Source organism: Lasioglossum baleicum, chromosome 11, assembly GCF_051020765.1.
Source record: "Lasioglossum baleicum chromosome 11, iyLasBale1, whole genome shotgun sequence".
NCBI lineage: Eukaryota > Metazoa > Arthropoda > Insecta > Hymenoptera > Halictidae > Lasioglossum > Lasioglossum baleicum.
The window spans coordinates 12,484,644-12,509,596 of NC_134939.1; the positions used below are offsets into that span (position 1 = coordinate 12,484,644).

General features: G+C 41.3%; 1 protein-coding gene across 4 annotated transcripts in view; it reads right to left on the reverse strand.

Annotated features, from left to right (window-relative positions):
* Positions 1-24,953, reverse strand: part of Nrx-1 (neurexin 1) — a 381,802-nt gene that overhangs the window by 350,751 nt on the left and 6,098 nt on the right. For all 4 annotated transcript variants that reach the window (XM_076433098.1, XM_076433096.1, XM_076433095.1 and 1 more), the window contains exon 2: positions 7,161-7,208. In XM_076433098.1, coding sequence (XP_076289213.1) covers positions 7,161-7,208 — 48 coding nt within the window. The remainder of the gene's footprint in view (positions 1-7,160; positions 7,209-24,953) is intronic.

Below are 24,953 nucleotides of genomic sequence, written 5' to 3' on the forward strand. Positions count from 1 at the left end.
GTTCAGCGATCCCCACTCCGCGCGTCAGCGCTCCCTACTCCACTACGCGTTCCCACTCCGAGTCATCCCCACTCCACTGATCCACGTCGCACTGAAGCAGCTCAGTGTGGTGTTCCGTTCATTCAGTTCCATTTTGGACAATTTCGGACTCCATCAAGAGACGTCGTCTCTCGGAGTCATCCCCTCATTCTATTTCGCGTATTTCTCGTCCGTGGTAGCCAAGCAGTTAATAGAAAAATACTTAGGTTTGTCGGTGCATGAAACGCAATATTTGTGAATTTTATATTATATAGCATCTACTGTTTCGTTAATATTTTTCCACATATTGCGAGTCACTTCGTTTTATGTGTCCAATAAACATGGGACTATGTTATCCATATTAAACGCAAGCTGAATGAAATTTTTGAATTAATATTTTTATTTGGAGTTAATATTTAGATTTGATAAATAAAATTGGATTGAAGAGAATATACAGGGAAAATGTTTGTGGACGAGGTCGCTTTGTGCAATTTAATATCCACATTTTGCTCGGAATATTTTTGTAGCCCCCATTTCTATTTGCGAGCACACTGAGACCTTTTAAAAGCAAAGTGTTGTATGTTCGAGCTATTTTGACGTTCTTAAAATTTGCGAATTTTTTGTTACTCGCCCCGAAGAGTCGTCGCGTTTCCACTCGAAAGGGTAAAGGCAACGGAACGAGGTCAGACGAAGCGCCTCAGCATCTTTGACAAAGAATACGCAGCATGACCAAGTGACCTGCTTGTGCTTATTGTGCCTGCAGAGAGATGCTATAAAATTTGTCTAGATAAAACATTCGAATATAACCTTTCCAATTGTCTCGAGCATGATTACAGCGAGTACATAAAAGAAAGTTGCTTGTTGCTTCTGATCTTGTAATTTACATTAGGACGCTGAGCACATAACTTGCGGAACTTTAGACATTCTGCTTGACAGGCTAAATTATCTCTTGGACTTGTTATACTTGACTTAAGGAAGTACTGTTCTTCAAACGTCTATTGTTCATTAAAAGGCAATCGAGTGATGAAAATCCTTTTGACAATGTAAGTCCTATATAACAATTTTTATTATATATTCTTTAAGCTACTTCGTATTGCACGAATATATCATATTTTTATGAATAATCTACGAGATGTAACCACTTTTAGAACAATTAATATGTGGAGGACTTACAAGTAAAAGTAATTGAAAAAATTATAGAAGGATGTTGGATTATTTAAATGGCAATATGACACGAATATCGAGAAATGGTTATAGCTTAATTTTGTAATTACTTGGCCGTCTGAAACTGTGTCGTTTATGGAAATGACGAACTTTAATATGGTTCCTTGAGAGATAAGTGGTTCGCGTTATGGAACAGGGTACAATCTGTTTCTCTGTATTTCTGGTACTGTTAATTGCTACTCCTGCATCATGTTATAAGGCGATTATGTACATAAGTATAGCTGGACCTTAATCCGTCGTTGCCCTGTATTCCCCGCGAACGGAGGTAAAATAATATTCCGATTCTGTTGGTTACAGCGAACATACTTAGACAAAAGATTTCACCCTGAGATTATTTCCTCCGTGCATCGCGTCATCGCTATTAAAATTTACTTTGGTAAATTTAGCATATTCTCTTTTGGTGTAGTAATAGTTTTATAAACTCCGTCTCTTCGTTTAGAAAGAACTAACAAAATTTAACTAACTTTAAAGCTGAAGTGACTGCAAAGGAAATTTCTTTAACACATATTTTATTTCCTCTCCTGCACATTTATTTAATTTTTAAATGCTTCGCTCATAACTTCAAGGATGAAATGAAAAATGTAACAAGTCAGAGACATTTTAAATTAACTTTTGTAAAGTTTGAATTCTCATTGCGATAAAACACCAAATGAAGTAAATTGCGCGCTGGTTTCTATAAACCAGTGTTAATAAAGATGAAGAGAAATTACATTCGCAGTGGATTTGCGAATATCTGACTGAAAATTCGGTGCAATTTACATGATCAACTCCACGGAAAAGCGAGCAGAGATAATGTAATTTAATTTATCCGAAGAATATCGAGCACAAAGATTGTTAAACCTCGAGGCCAGCCGACTGTAGGACTTCAAAGGAAAACATTCTGCCGAAATGGTAGTCATTCACTGCATGTGTCCCTTTTCCTAAGAGGATCACTGTAATCCCAGACTTTCGCCGAGTAAAGGAAACGGGGCGCAGCAGTACCAGCAGCAGCAGCAGCACGGTTCGTTCTTGTTTCGATCTCTTTAGACGAGGTAAGATCTCGATACGCGTATCGGAGCCCACTTGGAATTCTAGGGTAAGAGTTGAAGAAGCCTCGAATTGTCAAGATTCTTTTCTCCAGTTTCGCTAACTGTTCTCGACGCAGTCGAGAGGAGATTATGTCGTCGAGCACGTTAAAGCAGTATCAAATATCGAGTGACTCAATCTTTGCACTTAACTGGATCCAGATCGAATTTACTGATATCGTAAGCACGACTTTTCGGTTGCTCTGTATCCCCAGATTCGGAAATCAGTTTCACTTGTTCGCCCCATCGTCCTCGTACTCTTCGCTTTAATTAGAAATTGTTCTTCTCATTCTCAAACCACTTTCTTTTATCTCCTATCCCTGAAATCTCAGGAATACGAAACGGGGAGAAATGCTGAGGAATCATTACGGCACCGGTCCGTTGAACAATAACCGGTTAAAGGGCGGGCCCATTAAAAATCGCGAGCAAGTTATACAGGAACGTGTCATAAATCCTGCGCGAAATGTTGCGGCTAAACGACCTCCGGAGGAAGACGCAACGTTAGCAAGATCGATCGGTTAGAAAGGATTGCGGCGGGGCACTCTTTCGAAGGATTCGTACACACCGGGCATGGAAAGTGGGTTGCGGGGGTTGGCGGCCGAGGGAATCGTTAGTAGAAATGAAAACAAATTGCCTTTGGGTGGGCGGTTTCCGAGAGAGAAAGAGAGAAAGAGAGCAAAACAGATAGAAGCCAACTGAGAAAAAGAGAGAGGAAGAAAGTCGAAGCTGCGGGGCAACAGCGTGATTTGACAAATGGCGTATGATAAAAGTGCGACGGCGTTCATTAAGGGAAATGGTTCGCCGCGGTAATGCAGCCCGCCCTCGCACCCGTTACCCTGCCGATCATAAAACCGATGCATTGTAAACAAGTATCAGCGTATCGGACGATGCCTTGCAAACAGCCCGGGTCACAGTTCCGTACGTCGATGCTGCCACAGTCACAATTTTATGTCTCTCTCTCTCTCCGTCTCTCTCCTGCCGGTTAAGTACGCTTTTAACCTTTCCACTGTTAAGATTCTAAATTCGCCGGTGCTGAATTCCTTTTTACGCTCGCCACATGCAAATGCACGGGCACGCGTGATGCCGCGACGTCAATTATTTCGGTTGCTTTCAACCGTTTCACTGCCACCGCTCGTATCGTACGCGAATATTTCTGTCGACTTGCACGGTGGCTCGTATTCGTACACTCTTCAAAGGAGAATATCCTTTTTAGGAGGACAGCAAACGAGTTGCGTGTCTCTCAGGTGTTAGAACAATTAGTTCACTAGAGGATGTGAGAAAGATATTTTAAAAGTAGTTGCATTTGGTCGAAATTGCAAAGAAAATACTGGATATATATTTTAGATATATTTCAATTATACAAAATATGTATATATATTCGCAAAATGAGAATACAGGTGAAGACAATAGGATGAGGAATGCCCAATGTGTTTCCGGGATGAAATCTGTCAAGCCTGATTCTAGTTTGTCACAAAAGTTTCCTCGATTCTATAGAATTTTGACATCCTTGAAAATTGGAAACATTTAATAATACTCGGGTTCGGGAGATTGGTATATTAAAATTTCGTGAATTAAATTAGGTCAACGCAGACGTTCAATTTGGGTTGAAAAGCTTCCCCATAATTTGATTGTGGCACATACTTCGTGGATATTCATTCAAATATACATTCTCGTAGATGAGTTTATGAAAATTTTAGGAAGAGATGCATCTTCCTTTGCCCGTGTTCATAATGTACCAAGGATCCCGCATATATTTGTCAATGGATGACAAGAATGTTTGATAACGACTTCGTGCATGTTACAAATGTGTCAGTGACGCAAAGGGTTTGCTTTTGTAATTTTGTCTCACCAGGAGTTTCCGTAGTCGAGTGGTTCTGAAACGTAGTAGGAAATTAAGCGGAATAATTAGGACATGCGTTTAAACAAAATTGGGCACACTACTGCAGAATTAGAAGGGTAATGGATTAATCTGCGATATATCCAGACCTGTGAGGGCTTCAACAGTTTTCCAGGTCCGTATATCAGATCGAGAGACCTGACGGAACTCATATTTCCTCCTTAGAACAAATTTTGATGAAGTCCGTAGAGCTCCAAGGACTAAAATCCACTTTCCTAGCTTCCTCGCAGCACGGTCAGGGGTCCCGTGCAAATACTTTAGCGCAAAGGCAGGATGTGAAGCAGGAAGTAGTTTCTATTTTTAACTAAACACACGTGGGACCGTAAGAGTTGGCCCTTTGCGAATAAAAAATCCTTGTGCGCTTGCGAACGAAGCTTGACAGTTTCGAAGCCAAAATAATTCATCAAAGAAGGCAGTTATTGCGAATACTTCCGTGATAAAAATGAGTAGGTAGATAGAATATAAAACACAGTAAAAGAATCAGAAGAATGTTGATCTACTCAGCCTATTAACGAAGTAAATCGTTATTTTACTCCTGTTTGTTGTAAACGAGATATGAAATTTATATTTTCCACAGACTTTCTCCGTTTAGTAATTATCCGAAATAATGTATTTATGATAAAGTATTTTCCTGTTTGGCACGATATAATTTGCATTTATGAATTCAAATCATTTCCACTGCAATTTATACGATTCCCTAATCGATCTGCAAGAGCTACAGTTACCTTTTGTGTTCAATGTTCTTGTGTCACAATTAACAATGTTTTCTTTCAGAAGAATTTTAGAAGAATTTTTTTCGAGGAAAATATGTTTGCTTAAGAAATCACGCTGAATGAAAAAAAAAACAGAAAAGAAAATGGTCATTTGTTCCGCTACCTAACAGATTTCCACGACTCCATTGATAGACCGGAGCACAATGGGCAATTAGCTACCAGGTGAGGTTGCTATTATAGCTATTGTTAGGATGTCTGAATGCGAAGTTTATAGCACGGGCGATTGAAAGCCGCCATTTCGGAGGAACGTTTGTTTTTTATATAATTCGATCTGCTGTTCAATAGAGTTAATCAAAGTGTGCTGGCACAGCTAATTTTTAATTGCGGTATCTCACGCTGATTTGTTCGCAGAAAGCTGCTACCCGAATTTAAAAGTAATACAAATCAAAAAATGAATACATTTAGGAGTCACGCGTAAATATAAATGATCAAACACATAAAAGACAGACTGTAGATGCGCTAAGATGCAAACAAACAATTGAGTGACACTACTAGAACTTGAAAATTTGCTTTTCCTCAACTAGTTGCACAGCACCGACACCGACTAAAATCATTTCGAGGGTTGCTAGCAATCTGGTGTCAGGCGCAAAATAGACTGCGGAGCGTGTAATATTATTGCTCCGGAGCAAATCACAGTGCCACGCCAGGCGACGAAACGACGTATCGTTATTCCACACCTAATGCACCAGGCATACGATGCATCTGACGCAATGCAGTCGTATGCACCGCGTGCACGTACGAGCGGAACATTGTTTGCAGACTTTCCAGTTCTTTACCATTCCCCGCCGATGTTTTCCGTTATCCACGCCGGAATTTAGTGCTCGCTCATTTTCGTTCCATACCCTACGCTATTACCCCATTCATCCTTTATGGCTGTCCCCTAATTTCCTCGAACAAGCTATACCGTGCCATTTAATAGCCCCTGCTGGATGCAAAATTCCCAGAGACGTTCTAAGCAAAAATTAACCAGCACTGCGCGAACGTTATAACAAAATTATTTAAGTGTTTCGAATTGTATTTTGATTAGCTGTGGCTAAGTAGATATGTATTGAGAAATTTAATTAGATGAACGTGTAAGTAGCTACAAAAATTACCTGGGGATTAAATCGTATAAGAACAGAATATATTTAAACAAACCCAAACTCCCAATTTAAATCAAATAAAGCAGACTCGACAGTATCTAAACGTCCAAGCTCAATAAATTCTCTATACTTGTAGCACAGTACTAGTAAACTTGCTGTTGACAGTTGCGAGCATTGGCAACAGTTTTCAGCAGTGTTCTTATAGAAGCGAGAGAGCGGTTGGCAATCTGATAGCCGTCTCCGGTTCTGTTTCTATTCTGCTGTGTCGTCTCCCGTCTGCGAGGGTCGCGAAAGAAGCTTTGCAAGACGAATTTGTGGGTATTCCAGGCGACTTTCTTCTGTAATCAAATTACTCCGGATCCAATTAATAGAATCTCGATAGCGCGGTGAAACGGAGGTGCGTCTCGTCGCGCAAGTCTCGTAAAGCTGCTTTCTCTCCTCGACTTCATTTGGTCGCGAGCCGAACACACACGATCGTAATTAACCGCGCGTTCGATGCATGTATGCGGAGGCCGCTCGCTGTTTGCGAATAGCAATTCGGGGCGTACTGGATCGAATGTAACGTGGTTGCACACAACGGCCGGGAATGCACCCACCGATCGTCCTCAACCTCGTCTTCGGTACCTGTCATGGTTCTTGGTTGTTCCTGGAACTGTTCAATCGCCGTTTGTCTACGCCAAAATGAATGGTCTTCGGGAAACCATCGACAATTATCGCCGAACTTGTTGTTCGTAACTATTTGAACCCACCCCCGTGCATCAGTATTTGCAACAACCTGCCAATCTGTCGATACAGAAATTTTTGTCGAAAAATATCAACCCCGGATTCTGTTTAATTAATTAAGGCCGAGCTCGATGTAATTTTAGCGTAGATTTCCTTTCACCGTGTCACGCTGATTGCATCGAACACGTGAAATCGATAATTAACTAATTACTGCTTTTCTCTTTTGTCACCTGACAAAGAGTAGCAAATCCTGTCCAATGTTATCCGGTCACTCGATGATAAAGAAGTTGATGGATCGTAATTGAAGGGGGAAATATTATACATTATACAATTCCATTTGTCCAAAACAAAGGCTACTTTCGACACAATCGAGACTTACCCTTGGCGATTTGCGTTTGACGTTCTCCACACATGGAAATCCACCGCACTGAAACAGTAAAATATCGTATTTTACAATTTCTGTGAATTAATTAAAATAACCAATAACCATAAAGTTAATTATAACCGTACAATCAGGCTGCCGTGCATTCGCTCGCATAGCTCTAAATTATGCCCGAATTACGTAATTAAAACTCAATTTTCATATCAAAACGAAACTAAACTCTTTCACCCTTTTTACATCGATCCTCGCGTCGGTTTCCAGTAATTAGTACGTGCTTACAGAAATGTTGGGAATTTATAATTTGCTACGGCAGTTGCTCGACAAATATTTACGTTCCTATGAAAAATTGTTGGACGATCTTGAGCGGTGTCTCGTGTGAGAAAGAGGGATATCGTCAAAGAGCTTACAACGCGATTTCGGTGAATCCTTTTTCACCGTGATATTTTCGTTCTTCCGTGTTATCGTCTTATACGTGCTCGCCATGTCATATTTTGCGGCGCGATAACGTTACGCTCCTCCAGGCTGAATCATCGTGTCGTAAAAATGTTATTACACGGCCATCTGTCCGACAACTTCGCTAATTAATAAGCCCATCGTTCGCAGAACTCTAAAATCTTCCCCGGCAAGATTACACTTTCCATTACTTATTACAATTCTCCATTTACGTTTAAACAATAACTTCAAATTGAGAATTGTAGTGCTCTGTGATGTATAAAAAGTAATGGTCATCCGTCGTAGGGGTGAAACTGTAGCTCTGGATCGGCGGACATTTGTAAGAGAAACTTGCCGCAAAATTGTTTATAACAAAGGAAATTGTTGTTAAAGTGACAGTGTATCTGGCGTAGACGGTGCACGTGTCTACGGTACAATTCCGAGGCTAAAAAAATGACTGTTTTGGCGGCGAAATCAGGGCGAAATAATTTGTTTGCGTTGTCGGTGGGCCGAAACAGGGGGGGAAACGTCCTGCGGAAAAAGCGAAACAGCGCCGAGCGAAGTTCTGGGAAACGTCGAGAGGCGGCGGCCGGGCCGACAGTTAATTAGAGCAAAAAGTCACGGACGTGGTTGAAAAGGTAAGGGACGAGGCTGGAACATCGAACAGAGGCGAGTACGGCGATAAACAAAAGGTAGTTGCAGCCTGCGGGGATGTGTGAGAGCGAGAGCGAGAGTCACGAATCGTGTAAACACTGACACATCCGCTGTCCCGAAGTAGATAAGGTCGTTGGTCCAGATCGAAAAAAAGCTTGTCCGGGCCGTCGCGCAAGTTGTTTTCGGCTCGACTCTGTTATTACTTTCGTAACGTTATCCGCGTCTATTGCATTTAATTCTACGATTCGTACGCGGCGTTGTTGACTTTTAATTGGACGCCATTTTATTCCGACGATACGATCGCCGCTGAAATATTTTTACCCTCGTTCTCGCGAATGCCGGACCGGCCATTGTTGCGCGCACCATGTGCTCGAAATTATTCCAATGACGGGAATAAATTTTGTACACTCTCAACCCTCGTGGGCTGCTCGGAAAATTCGAATAGTTTGTGTTTTTTTGGGACAATTAACCCTCCGTGGACGACAAAGGTCGTTTATAAATTTCTTTCATCGCATATTATATAATAACATAAAATCCGGGTAATTTCACGTCGTCCCTTCAAAAACTGTGATCCACAGAACGATGAACCGTGCCGGGCCACCCCGCGCCGGTGCATACAAAAACGCATGAAATTTCAGTGCGCGTTCGTCGATGCAACTACATTCCGGCGGAATCGTTTTTTACCGGGGAAAGTAGTTAGGTAATATAATGTTACGATATAAAAGCCGGCCGACGATCGTGCATTATACAAGCACCGCTTACAATAGCCGTTGTAAACCTCGCGTGGCGAGCACAGCGTATGAAAAATTCTATAGCGCATTTTTACGGCATAAAATCGTATTTATGTACCTGTAGGTATGTATGTTGAAAAGGTTCGGTGGCGGCGTTCCCGGATCAGGAATAGAAGAATGTTGCAGGAACGATGGGTACGGGTAGCGCGTAACAAGATTCGAAATAATGTAATCCTCGCGGAGACATAATTCTCAAGTTCCCAACGCGTCGAGGCGAGATTATTCGAAGTCGCGAAGTTATCAAAAAACTTTCATCTTTATTCGAGCAATTTAGCAGCGCCGTAAAATTGGCCCGCCTGCGATTCCTCTTTTACGGGTCCGGATTTCCCGTCGATTTGAATAAAATTTCTACAAATATCGACGACAGAAGGTACAAACATAGCTTCTTTAAAGACAAAATTGATAAAAATGTAAGCAGACGGACAATTGATTAGAAATTAGCTTAATTTAGTCTCAAGTAGGGATAGGATCAAGTATCTCGCAAACAGGTTCGAGCTTTTATTGATTGAATTCAAACTCTCTATAAGTACTTCGAAAAACAGAATTAGTACTCCTAAGTGTACTCGAACCTATGCCAGACAGTTTCGAACCTTTTACAAATACTTTGGTAAACGGAAATAATACTTGTAAGTATATTCGAACCTTGGTCGAACAGATTCGAAACTTTTATGAATATCGTATCAGAAATTCTCTGATTTTTTTAAATCGATTCTACTGTCCTTTAATGCATAATTTCATTCAACATGTATAACTGTAACTTCATAATCTATCTATGTATTTATTTCATGTACAACATGCGATAGTTCACAGACAAAATAGCGAATTATCAATTTGGTCATCCTTTGACAATGAAGTAGCAATTACGAATAATACGATACCTAGCTCATCGACTGCTGTGTTAGAAGTGGAAAACTATCTAAACTCACCCGTTATTATTTTGGAATGAAAATTCAGTGAAGTATCCCATTTTACCAAAAATTGCACGAATGTCTTTGCATAATGGCTACTATTGCATCTTCAGAAAGAGTATTTTCAAAAGCAGGAAATATATCATGGATAAAGAAAGAAATAGACTAACAACCAAGTATTGTAAATGAGATACTATTCTTAAATAGTTACGAATTTAATAAATAAAGTGCTTAAAACCCACTATGCAGTTCTGATTTCCAAGATTCGGGTACTACTTGCGAAAGATAAAGAGCATAACTGATTCCACAGACTTTAAATCGGAATAACTTTTTTATGAATGGACCAAACGACTTCAATTTCTCTGTAAGGCTAGAAGAATTAATTTAGTAAATGATGTGTAAAAAATATGTTGAAAGAATGTTGAAAAAATTTTCGTTATTGGGCCAGCTAAAAAAGTTGTAAAAATCAATTTTCAGTATTGTTTTTCACAATTCCGACCAAATTTATTTTATTCAACTAATTTATTAGACGTCATTTACTAAACTAATTCTTCTAGCCTTACAGAGAAATTGAAGTCGTTTGGTCCATTCATATAAAAGTTATTCTGATTTAAAATGTGTGGAATCAGTTATGCTCCTTGCTGTATAAGTATCTTTTCGAAACTTGTAAGTACTCGTTCCGAGGTTCGATATCAGGTTGTATAAAATGAATATTTTTCAAGTATAATCATTGAAACATTATTGCTTTCAAGTAGTAATCGAAACCCATGAAATGAAACTTGGTTATTGAAATTGACTCGGATTCGTGAGTATACATATGTATATTGAACTTCATCCGATCCCTAGTCTCAAGCATCGATAGGATCGAAAAGATGGTGTTCCCAGAATGATCTACAACCAGCACCATGGTAAAACTTGGCCTTTTACATCGTTTGCTGAATTATACACACCGGTTGTAGTACGGCGTGCCAGTTTACGAAAATGTTCCGCATAAAATTACCTGAAACACGTAGCCGACTTCGAGAGCATCACGGGAGGAAACTGTGCTACCCGGGAAGAAGCGTGTTCTTCTGGAATCATGAATATCTCGAAGACTGCATCGTGTTCGCAGGAATTTATGGCTCATGCGGGTGCTTAATATTTATGGTTTGTTGTCGGCGATGAGGTAACGTCCGTTCAGAAAACGCGCGCATTGAAAAATGCGCCCCCATTGATGAATATTCCACGGGGCTAATTAAATATCGAACTTGCCGCGTTTTCTCGACGTCCCTCCCTCGCGGAGTAACAATTTTTTCGAACTTGAAGCCCCGTCGGTCTCTACGAACTTTTCTCAATTTGCATTCGAATCTTCCTAGCGAGCCACGGCGAATTGAAAAACGACACCTCGCGACGGATTGCGCGGGTGGGGGTTGTTTTTTACGACTTCCGGCGAATTTACTTGGTCGAGGGAACACCACCGAGTCGCCAATCTAGACGGAAGGTTTGTGGCGACCGTGGTAGAATCTCCTAATTTTTTCTGAGAATTGCTGAAGACAGTTTAAAGCAACTGAAAACTGATAAACTAATTTTCGCACTGATTAGTAATCTTGGAACCTGGCCAAAATTGATCTGTTTACCGTTCTTGGTTTTAAAACGAAGTCTAAAAGAATTGCAGAATACGTGTTAAAGTGAAATGTTTAAAGCATTAATTGGAAAAAATGGACATTGGAGGGTAAGAAAAATTGAAGAGTGAAATTTCGCTCCGGACATAAACGACCAAAGTTACAGACGGAGGGTTAAACAGCCAACCGAAAGGTCGAAAGCTTTTGTCCCAAAAATGGCCAAAGATCCCCACAGTGCATCGCGACGTGCAATCAGCGGGCAGACAAGGGACCGAGTTACCTCGGTAGGGGCGGGGGTTGGCCGTTAAAAGAGGACAGGGTGTAAAGGACAAGCCGAAGGAAAGAAGTAGCATCTCGACTGGTCTAGGTGGCGAGAGTAGACGAAGACGTATCGATTATCTCCCTCGACTTTGCGCAAACGAGACCGCAGTGGCGCGAAAGTACGATCGAAGATAAAGCCACGCTGCTACCACCCCCTCCTTTTGCTAACCCCCCGTTCAACCGTCGTGGCCGAGAAGAAGGATGAAATCATGGGTGGGGAATAGGTTGAAGGCTTCCCTTCTACCAAGGCAGAACATCGTCTTCTACCCTTCGGGAGGATAAAACTCCGGGGACGACTTAATCATCGATGGGCAAGCCTTCCTCCACCCTTCGTCCCCTGTTTCCTCCTCCCCCCACCCTCCGCAGTCCGCCTCTTGCTACGATCCAACGAAAGAATAAAGAACTGGCGCACCGCCTAATGATCGTGAATCTTCCGCAAAAAAGAAACGAGGCTAACAGGCAGACTCTATAGACGCCTCCTAAAGAATTTTTGTTGGACGGCTGGAGACAAATCAGCCATTCCGCGGCAGGATGTTCCGGTAAACGTCGATTTCCTGTCGGATGGCGTATCGTTAACGAGCGACATTCCTACCGATTGCAATCTGATTTCGGGAAGTAGGGACTGTAGCGGGTAAATAGGGTTTGCGGGCTCCCGCAGCTGTTCGTCGATCGGGATTATTTTGCTCTACACTTCATGCACAATTCGTGGATTAAACAAGTAAATGTAATCATAATTCTGTCGTGTTTGGACTGATTTGAATCAGAGAAATTTCACGAACACGTTGACGAAAGATTCATAAGAATAATTACCAGTTAAAAATTGTCTACTAGCCAGTTCACATCGCTAGCCATTTATATTGTGTCCAAAAAGAAGAACCTCCTCCATATAAGAAGAAATAGTATCTAACCACAACTATCATGAAAATCAAAAAAAGGAAATAAGTTTCTAACTATAGTATGATAATCGCATGAACGATTACGCCATCGAACAGATCCCACGAGCTCCCATCCACAAGCATTGCAGCTGAAGTGCAGGTTCGCATCAAGTGTAAAAATGGGCGCGTTTAAGGTGTAGCAGAGGTATCAGAAGTTAATGAACAGTCGTCAGGTAAAACGTATCGTTCTCGTAAACTGCGTGGCTCACGCAGCGGCGTTAGCGAATACTTCACGCGACCATAAGATGCCTCAGGGTTGCCTTAGCGTTCGCTAGCAGCGAGGTAACAACGGGTATTTCGGAATTTATGGCCATAATAGTGCACGCGCTCGCCTTTATACATATCCACGGCGCGGCGGCGGCGCCGGGAATGTCGATATCAGCATCGCTCCTCATTTTTCCAGCTCCGTCGCGTTTCTTGTGTCGAATTACGCGATATCGAGCAGCAACGTGGCTGGAGAAAGAAGAGAGAGGTGAGAGATGAGAGAGGAGAGAAAGAGGGAGAGAGCTCCGGGCACCGAATTTATCGAATTTCTCCTGGGACCCGGCTGCTAGAGCTGCTTCGACGCTCGAGATTCTCGACGGCTGCTGTAACATCGGCGCAGCACGACGCGACGCGACGCGACGTCCGAACATCCTCCGACGGTCGAAAACTTAGGGTATAAGTGAAACACATAAAAGCTTAGCGGCGTGGGAGCGACGACGTCCTCTTAAAAATGAGGGAGGCGGGCGACTTCCTCGGTGACTCTTGAAGATCTACTGTAGAATTCTTCAATTTCTCCCAGGGTAAAAGTGGAGAGGTTTGCAGGGTTGACAATTTTTGGGAATCGAGAATTTTGACATTTGGAAGCTTTGCTGTGCTTTGATTGATTCCATCATTTCCCCCCTAGCAGCTATTAGCAGCTTCAAACATAATAAAAAAATATAAAAAAAACTTTTTGAAAGACCACGCTTATATTACAATGCACTAAAAAGGAGAAAATAATTTTTTTAGACATTAGTCACTATACATAAAAGCGTGGAACGCTAAACTATATTGACGTAATCTTCGTAGGCGCTCCACGCGTTTGTTTATAGTCAGTAATGTCTAAAAAAATTATTTTCTCCTTTTCAGTGCATTTTAATATAAGCGTGGTTTTAAAAAGTTTTTTTTTATATTTTTTTATTTTCTACTTTTTAGTCTTTTTTAAATAGAAATCAAGATATAGTAATACTGGTATGAAATAGTAAGAAAATACGCGAAATAGAATGAAGGGATGATTCCGAGAGACGACGTCTCTTGATGGAGTCCGAAATTGTCCGAGATGAAACTGAACGAACGGACCACGACCACAGTCGTAGTGGGAACACGTAGTGGAGTAGGGAGCGCTGCCGCGCGGAGTGGGGATCGCTGAACGCGATCACGTACTACCGATCGTCGCGCGACGAGGTGTCACGGTTAATATTAAAATTTTTTTCTCCTGAACGCACAGTTTTTTTAAAAATTTGTTTTTTAATATTGTATTGTCATCCAGTTCTGAATTATGTTTAAAGTTTCAAGTCTTTAGCTCATCGGGAAGTGATTTAAAATTCGATTACAAGATTTGACGCATACAACAACGACAACTCGGCAAGCTAATATAAGCGTGGTAAAAAATACCTGTGCAGAGTCAATGGAAGGTCTAAATATTTAATATAGTCAGTCACATAATTTGCGTTACCGAATAGAGTGGACCACCCTGCGTATCATCTGGCAAACTAATCCATTTAGCTTGGTAGACAAATTGAAGTCGTTCGATCCATTTCTAAAACTGTTATTTCTGTTTACAGCATGTATCATCAATTATGAAGCTGACTGTATATCTGATGGAGCGTTTCTCAGACACGTTCCTCGAGTTTTGCAGTGACCTCCACCGGAGAGCATGCATTAGTCAGACTCGATCAGTCGAATTGTGGAACATCGCATATAAAGCATCCGAAGCCGTAGAAATCAATGGTTTATAAATAATATTGGCGTTGACGGTGTCGAGACCGCTCCGACGTATAACCTAGCCCCGTCCATTTTAGGACCTCGAAGCCGCGGTATTAAATTCCTATTATATCGGTGCTGAGTGGAAGGCAGGTTGGCCAGAGGCAAGAAGAAGCTGGAGACTCGCAAGTTAAGGGCGCAAGAAACGAAAGGCCCCCGAGCTAGGGGTATAAGGTATCGTCTGAAAGGAAACTCGATGGCAGTCGACTCCCACTTCTCGACGGTTTCTTCGACCTCCTTCATACACGCTGGTCTACGACTCGTCTCATAGCTTCGCTTCCGGCTTTTCTTTTCCCTCTGAAAAGAATGCCGACTCTTTGCTGGTCCACTCTCCTCGACCCAGCACCGATCGATCCGAAATTTGATCTGGTAACCGTGTGATTTGACATTCGTCATTGTTGGATCCAGTGTTTCATAAAGATCTTGACGAATTGTAACCTGGTTGCAATCTGATCATTGTCATCTGGATTTTCCATACTGAATTCATAATTTGAATGCCCATTCTCGTGATTTTGCAGCAAGACTTTTGTTCGGATCGAAAGTTTCGCGTCGTGTGCCATTATAATTATTGGCGGGATCGGATTTATTATTAAAGTTTATTTCTGAATGTCGTGCGGTGGAATGATTTATGCCAGGCAAGAAATTTGTTAGCTGACGGCTGGGGTTTTGTAGCACGAGGCTTATGACTGATTGCGACAAAGCTAGTTATTCTTTGACTTCTTATTTCGCGGCTTTTAAGTTCCATTTCAAAGCGAAATTGCCTCGACTTCCGGTTATTAGTCGATACAATCGTAAACCGGTTACGTGCACCTTGAAATTTAGCTGTTTCGGTGTGCGTTACCGCGGTCAGGTGGCTGCCTTACGAGCTACCTTTTTTCCCCCCGACGCGACGCGACGCGAATGTGTTCTGTGTCGTTTCTCTATCGAGTTAAAACTCACTTAGCTTATCGCGATTAGGTGATTATGAATTTTTTTTATCAAATTTCCGATATAAACACTTCATAAGTGTTCGTAATACTTCAGCTAAGTCAACTTCACAGGATACCTGTTTAAAAGATCTTTGACTTTTCTGATCGTACCGCTTTGATACTGCTATTAACGTTTACAACCCCGGAGCTAATTCTATCAGATATTTATTTTACGAGCTGTGTGGCAACACAAACTACGAGCGTACTTTATGCACTGTAACGAGAATTTTCACGAAAAACACTTTCTTCGCTCGTGAAGAGAGCCACTCTCGCTTCCTGCTAAACGAAAGGAACCATTCACAGCTAGCACGGCGGCTGTTCTTTTATGAATCGTCCAAGCTGGATCCATGAATAATTCAGCATTGTTTACGGGGACTATCCACTCTAATCGAACTCGCGTCGAAGTCCGAAGAAGAGTAAAACTGTTAAAGAAGCTTGGTCGTGAGCCGCACCGTGCCGACGGGGATGAAGAGTCGAAGAACGCGCAGCTTTCGCGTCGCGCAGCTTTTTGAATATTTATAGTCGCGGAACCGGTCGAGGTCGGGGCAAATTTTTATCGACTGCGAGAACACCAGTTCAAACATTGATAGACGCGCGTCATCGTTATCGTCATGGTGCCGACATTTCTGTTCGAGAACGAGCTTTTTCCGGGATCGACTTCAGAAAGTTCGACCGAGACAAGTTCCTGGGCCGATGTTATTCTTGCGCGGTAGTTTGCTATCCACGTAAACCTCTCTCCTCTTTTTACAGATTTATTATCTCCGCTAGAATCTCGATGCTGCACCGTAAGTTTCGTAATTATATTGCATATTCCGCCAAACTTTCAGCAAAGACGATTATAAGCGGCCCATCTCAGACGGTATATTCTAGGATACCCCCTCTCTGCCAGTACTTTATCAATCACGTGACATTCTGACGTATCCACGACAGAGATGGAACGCGTCACGTGACGCGTAGAACTTCGTAGAAGGGGAAGGGTAGAGTGGGAGACAAAAGTCCTGATTTGGCGACACTGGTTTTGGCTGTCGTAAACCGAATGTTCCAGGCTTTCTGGATATTTGCATCGAGGGTCAAGAGGTAGATGTTCGAGAAAACGTAAGGTAAATGTAGCAGGGCTTCGGGGCGAGAAAAAGCGTTTCTCTTTACGGGTCGCAACAATTCCGACTGGTGGAATCGATATCCAAAGCGCATCCGCAACCGCAACCGTACACCGTCGTTTCTCCTGTATATTTCAACGCAAACATTTGTCGACCGTTTTGACGATGACAAAATGTTTTCCCTCCGTACGCCGACTGCATTTCACCCATAAAATTGCTATCCCAAGCACGAGGCGAGAATGTCGTGAAAAACATTTCAGTTTCGCGCTGAGGAAACAGCCGATTGCTTCGACCCGCAACCGTCGACATGGAACCCTTTTTTCCACGAGTATAATTCGTTTTCCACCAACTATGTATTTTAATACGTTTTTTTTTCGCCGTTGAATTACATCCGTCTTTATAGATTCAAGTCATTTTCAATGGCGCCCGTAGAATTTCGTTTAGGCGGTCGTAGCGACGGCGCTTCGATCGTGCTGCGAATGGCAATTTGTGAGAAACAATGTTCTTTAGTGATAGAGTTCTTTGTAGTATGCAAACGGGGCCTGAAAGGACTATAGTAAAAGACTGACAAAACAGTAAAAAAATTAAACATATTGGCATATTATTAACCGACTTCGAAAAAGGAGGAGGTTACTCAATTCGATCTGTATGTGCCTTTTTTTCGCTTTTTTTTCTATGTATGTTCACCGATTACGCCGAGATGGATGGACCAATCGGAACGAAACCTTTTGCATCTTGTAGAGTATGTTCCCGGGATGGTCCCGTGCAAAAAAAATTTTATATTTTTTAATTAATTACGATTTTATTTGCGAAAATGTAGGGTGGTGATGCCGTTGTGAACTCCGCTTTCAGATATTTATAAATTACGATTTGGAATGTGACGGCTGACAGAGATAAAAAGTGTGAAATAAAAAAAATTTCATTAGAAAAAAAAATTAAACCGACTTCGAAAAAACGCAACAAAAAGTATAAAATAAATTCCATTTAATTTATGTGAATACACACGAACTTAGATACAATACAATCTTTTCGGAGGCGGCGCAAAAATTAAAAATTTTCCAAATGACAGATGTTGCTGATTTCGATTTCATTGGAATATGGTGGGCAGTAGGTGGGAAGAGAAGATACATTAATATGTGAAAGCATGGAGAAGAATTTAACGATTTTCGTAATTTCCAGTGTCGAAAATTTTCAATTTTGCGCCGCCTCCGTAAAGATTGTATTGTATTTAAGTTCGTGTGTATTCACATCAATTAAATAGAAATTATTTTATACTTTTCAGTGCGTTTTTTCGAAGTCGGTTCAATTTTTTTTTTAGAATGAAGAAATGAAGAATAAATGAAATGTTCAAGCCATACTGATTTCTGTCCCAGTTTTTCGAAAACTCGACCACTGTACGCCATTACCCCGTTCTCCCCTACCCAATTCTCGTAAAAGTGACAAAGTCCGTGGAGCGAGATAGTTCAGGGATCGTTTCTCGAAGGGAAAAGAAAAGAAGTAGTGGAGTGACAGTCGGGTTGGGGTAGTGACAGAGAGCCGGAAGTGGCGCGCTCTGGGAATATGGCTGGAATTTCGCCGGAATCGGAAAGCATTCCCACTCTTCCGCGTCGCAACCGCGGCCTGGTCTGTTCGGGGAACCGCCGACAAAACCGAGCATCGTTCCTCCATGCTCGTAATTCGTCTGGCTATGGACCTGTGTATCCGGCTGTTTCAAGTTCCTGCTCTTTTCCGATCCACGGGGTCGGGTAATAGATCTTGAGACTACTTTCAAACCGATTTTGCTGCGTCAATTATCCCCTGCAGATCTACAAGATCTATACCAGCCACGGCAAAGCTGTCACGTAAAAATTGAAAATTGCTTTTCTAATTGTATTAGTAGACTGCGGATCTTTATGCATTTGCGAAGATATCGGTTGAGTTAACCCTTATGCGATCCTCAGGGTAAAAATTCACCCATTTACTATTTTCACATACTTTAAAATCATTGATCCCTTTATGTCTATGTTGTGAGATGAATTTGTTGATTTCATGTGGAGAGCAAACATGGGTGAATTATTATCCTAGTCTCTTTTATACAACTATTCTTGAGGAGCGGATGAGGGTTAAATATAAAACAGTAATGAATCAGCAAAATTTAAGAATATCGTAACGTTGTTTTTAATGTAACAAAGTCATTAAGGGATGAAATCAATTTTTATGTTATTCCTGCATTCCCACAATCAATGCAGAACATTTTTATGTTGCATAAAGATCCGCAGTCTAGTTAAGAGTGACCAAGAGGGAATCGACTGATAATTACCTGATCATTTTTTTTTTCGCGTCGCGATGTCGTTGCAAGTCGATTGTGGACCGACTGGGAGCATAATCGATTAAGAAGCGCATTGGTATTCCAGGATTCCGCCTGGCCTGAATCGCCACTCAGACAGGCCGATGCAAATCGGGGACAGTTCGCAGTGGCGGGGCCAACGCACGCATTAAAACGCAAATACGCGGTCCCGCAACCGGTGCAACTGCGATGCCCGGCTTGTAATTGCATTGGCACGAAATGGCTTTTCATAATGACAAACCGTCGGGCGTCCCCAGCCGTGCCGCGTCGCGTCGCACCGCGTCGCGTTGAAACTTTCGCAGGAGAGTGCACTGAAATAAGATGCTCGCTGGAGACACCGCTCTCATTGACTGGCGCGCGGGTTTCTTCCGGTGATGAATTTAATTAACCCTTGCATTTAAGATGGTTCCACTCGGGCGCAGAGTATTTCGGAATAATACGAACATATTTAACTTTACTGTGCATCCTCCTCTCTCTCTTTCTCTCTATCTCTCTCTCTCTCTGTGTATTTCGTTAACTCGAACGATTATTCTGCGACGGAACTCTCTTGTTCCTTATGATTAGACAGCGGATCATTATGCAAGATAAAAACTTTTTATGTGGACTAATTAAATTAATTTCCTTTCTTAATATGTTCAATAGGTTGAAGAAATGTAATAGTAAATTTTTATAACATGTTTACCGTTTTAAATTACGCCTACTAATTTTTGCCATAAATGCTTATAGATCCGCTGTCTAGTTATGATAGCAATCTGGCACGAATAATCATGGTGCGTCATAGTTCTATTCATTACTGTTAGAGAAACGGAAAATGTATTGCATTGTCCGACGGAACTAAAATAAAAATTAGCTCTGCACGTAGTTAGTAATAAACAGAAGTGAAAGTTTTCTTTATGGAACGTTAATCTTCGAGAAATTCTGAATGGAAACACCACAGGTGTAAAAAAAAGTGTTCGATGAATAGAAAGCCTACGCAAAAGTAACTGAACCAGTTTGTTATCGTAGGCCTTATAAATAACAATCGGGGTGCACTAGATATTATTAATAATTTACGACGTTTCCACGTGGGCGTTTGAGACGCATTGATAATATTATTAACTCCGTACGTCGTGCCATTGACGGTGCGAGATTATTATACCCTATTATCTTGATTGAAAGAACAAATGCGCATATTCAATGATATTATAATCAACGAGAAATTAATATACTTCAATGAATCCAATTTTATTCTCGAATGGACATTTTACATTAATTAAATGAGAATTCATGTTAGTCAATAAATTGAACTTTCTTCTCAAATGGAAATCTTGTTCATAAATTGGGATTTATGTCGGATAGACGTCTCCCATTGTCAACGAGAATCATCGTTGACAAAAGTGTCCCGATGATAGGATAGATCGAAGCAAAAAGTGTTCGTGTCCAGAGACAATAGGATGAACTTTGTAGAAGTTCATTGATGAAATACCAACAATAACAGGGGAATTAATTATTGAGGTCTATTGTACGGCCTCGGCATTTGACAAACGGTGGAATACTTGAAGTCGTAAAGTTACAGTGATTTCGCGGAACTGCACACCGCTATCTTGCTGGAAACAATGCCGCGGTACGTGAAATATGCATCGGTGATATATGTAATAGCCGCGGTTCGAAGAAAATCGCGAGGGAAATAGATTTTATCGAGTAGGTAAGCGCGTCGCCGATAATAAAGTAACCGGAATATAAGAACTGTACTTCTATTTCAACTCGATAACAAAATCACAGCCCAAGAAGAAATTTGCCATTAAACACTTCAAATCATGATGAATCCCACTCCAATACAATTAACACATTTAAATATCCATTAGCAAAATACATTCCAAAACCTTGGAATTCTCCGAAATTTCATTCTCAAGTGCAAAAATGAGTGGAAAATTAAAATGCATTCTTATGAAGATTATGTCTGTTATACATATTGAAATATGTATATTGTATGTTTTATGCAGAAACGCATTCAAGCATATAAATTAATTGCTATAATAGAACGTCCGAGTAACATGGGAATAGGATAGCTACAACCAGCCTGCAAAATTTAACAGTTAATTAATTCGGTTAACAATAGTTTGTACAACAGAGGCTTCCATCTATGTATTATAGTATTATATCGGGAAATGATCGAGCTTCTCGTTGAATTTCACACACGAATGGTGCACGCAATGCACGTCGTATAGTTCCCAGCTCCATCTTTGCTAATGCTTCATCTACTTACATCCCATTTTCGTTCACTTGAGCGAAAGCTTTTAAATGCGCTTGAACTGGAACGATTAATGCAAGGAAGAAAAAAGGCAGCAGCTCCCTTCTCTCAATTGACACATATTTGCGGCTTCTCGACGACAATTTTTTAGAACAAAGGACTACAGACTCGCAGAAACTCGAATCCTCGCTTTTGCGAACGTTAAATCATGACTCTTTCACGATATCCAGTCCATTATTCAATAAAGTACAAAGCTCGGCATTGAGATCACTCTGAACAGAAGCGAAGAAAAATTGAAGGTTGTTAATGTGTAAATTTCCCAATTGGAAGTTGGTCAAAAAGTGAACAATAGAACAAGTGAATTGGCTAAATAGAAAACGAAGCGAACTATGATAGCCTCGTCAAAAAAGAACAGCATTCCGCCCAATAATTGTCGTTTTAAATTAAACCGGTGTCGGACCCGCATCCGACAATGTTATTTCGGAATTATTTATCGGTAAGCTTTAGTAATTCATGCATAAAATTATTCCACAGCCAGTTGATGCAACTCAATATCATCGGCGCGCGAATCATTTTATGCCATGAATTGCGCGTAGTGGATGTTCCACGCATAACTGTCCAAAATCCGTAGAGTAGAAGAAACGCAAACACATTTATCAATCGCTTCAAAGCTAAATTTTGCGCATTCCTCGATAGAGGGGCCTGTGCGCGCGCGCTATTGATCGACACATAATCTACAAATCCATCCATCATGGTCTACTCGTTGATAGATCGTGGACGCGCTACCCGTTGAAGTGACAGTAATCGTACGAATCAATTACCACCTGAACTTTTAATGCGGGACATATTCATCAGCTCGGCAGAATAATTAATTTCGTTAATAATGCATTCATCCTCCATGGCCAAAAAGAGGTAAAACCGAGATCCAAAAATAACATAAGGACCTCAATCCGGAACATTATAAATACAACATTTAATAGAAAATACAACGTTTACACTGCAATGGTAAAATAGGCGAAGTAATAGAATGCTGAAGGAACACTTTAGAGTAGAACTGTTCTTTATAATTGTCTACCATTATTTGTCCGATGGGATTACTATCGACCTGCTCGCACGATTAATTGGCAGAAAAACGAGCGATTCAATTGGCTCGAAAAATAAGTAATCTGTAGAGTTGGTTCGCGATGATGTAGAACAGGCAAAAGGGTAAAAAGCTGAAAATCCATCGAGCGGCATTCAGGAAACGTGCCCCTCAATGGGATCTCTGTAGAATCAATTGATCCTGTAGATCACCGAATCCGTCGGCCACAAAAGAGCAGCCTGGATGCTTGTGACCGAGCATTAATTGCGTCGGCGGATCGGCGAAATTAATCAAAGCCGCGGCCGGCAACGCGCGCTCTCGCGAGCTCGCTTAATAATTACATCGGCCGGTCGCTAATTGCTGCATCGAAAAATGAAATAAGTTTCGCGAGTATTGGTCGCGATTAACCGGGCCACGATCAATCAACGTCGAAGCGAATACTTATCTTTTCGAGCAACGATATCCTTTCCTCGTCTATTAATCACGCTTATCGTCGTCGTTTTCTTTTTCTTCCCGATACAGGAGCAGGAGAGAAACAGCGAGAGAGAGAGAGGGAGAGAGAGGGAGAAATGAAACACACCCCGCTCAATAACGGCGGATTGAAACTCGAGAAAACATACATAATTGATAGGCCGTTGCAGCCTGTGCGCACGCTGTATGCATTAACTTATCTACAGCGCACGGCTTATCGCCGCCTATCCCGCTACATAATAAACGATCATTACGCAAAATAATAAATTCACCCGCGATACCGATCGAAAAACGCTACGTTTCCTCGTGTACACAAAATTATTCGAGCCGCCTGCAATTAACCCGACGTTTTAGCTTCTGTTAATCGCCGACTACCATAAGTCACCGGATATCTCGCTATCCTCGGCAAAATGTTGTTAGCGGGCCGCGGGGCTTTTTTGCGTTTATGACGAAAATTGGGTGATCAAACGCAAGACAGAATAATACTTTGAAATATTCTATTATTCTTGATTTTATGTCATTCATGATTTTAAAAATGTAGATTGTGCGGTAGGTTTAGCGTTACACAGATTTTCTCGTGATCAGACACAATTTTTCCTCACTACGCTGACACATGTTGACCCTCCAGGTTCTACACACTAAATTAGGTATGGCGAGGTGCAAGAGGGTTGAAATAGTAATCAACCGATCAATATTCGAGCGATCCAAAAATAAAGCACTTCGGGAAGTAAATAAATGGGGCCGGTTTAAAGGCAAAAGCAGTTCACAGGGAAGGAGAGAGAGAGAGAGAGAGAGAGAGAGAGAGAGAGAGAGAGAGAGAGAGAGAGAGAGAGAGTCAACGGGCTTACGAGACCATCTAGAAAATGAATAAATCACCGGGAGCGTATTCGACGACGTCGTTGGTCGCCGTGTCGGCGTCAGTTTCGAGTCATTGTTCGGCCCTGTGAGTGTATCGGACCATTGTGAAGAAATCGTTTACGCAGTCGCGATGTTTCTCGAATTCATTTAACGAACCTATTTATATTCACTGCTATTCTGCCTATCTATTTACCCGATCTATTTAAACGAACGTATCCTTACGTGGTCGTTTAAGCGCGATACAGTTCGCATTAAAGGTGCAATGGCTGCGAAATAGGAGCCAGCTACGTGCAATGGCTCTTTCCGCGGCGGGCATTTATACGAGACATAGAATCACGCTGCTCCTGATACCCCCGTAACGTTCACTCACACGCATGCTACGCGATTATCGGTTCACGTGTGTGCTCGTTGGTCCATCTAATTTGAGCTCATCGAGTATCCCGTACATTATACTTAGTTAGTTTCATACAAAACAATTTGTAGTGCTGTGTAGTGGAGGCAGAGTTGAGCAAGAACTTAATCAACGATTTGACGAACGAATTTCTACTTCAATCGTTAATCGCAATTAACAATTAATCTCCTAGTTTTGTCGTTAAAATTGCGGTTAACGATCAAATACTTATTCATCGTTAATTGGGAATTACGGTTAAATTTCTACTTTAGTCGTTAATTGCGATCAACGATTACATTCCTTTCAATTGTAATCGTCAATCGGATAATTGATTAATGGTTAACTGCTGAAACTTCGAAATGAAATACGGAAGTCTCCGATAGACAGTTTCCGAGTTTTCGATGATTTCATCTTTTAATCAACGATTCACGATTAACTTCATCAATCGATTGAATCAATCGCCGATTTTTCGATGATTTCTTCTTTTAATCAACGATTGACGATTATCTTCATCAATCGATTGAATCAATCGCCGATTCTTCAATGATTACTTTTTTAATCGTACACATTAATCAATCAATCTTGATTAAAGTTTTAATCGATTGATGCCCAACTCCGAGTGGAGGTTTGTGAATTACTTGTGACTACTTCAACAAAGGAAATAGAGACAAGCTTAAACAACAAAGTAATTCTTTTAAATATTTTAAATCTGCCTACTG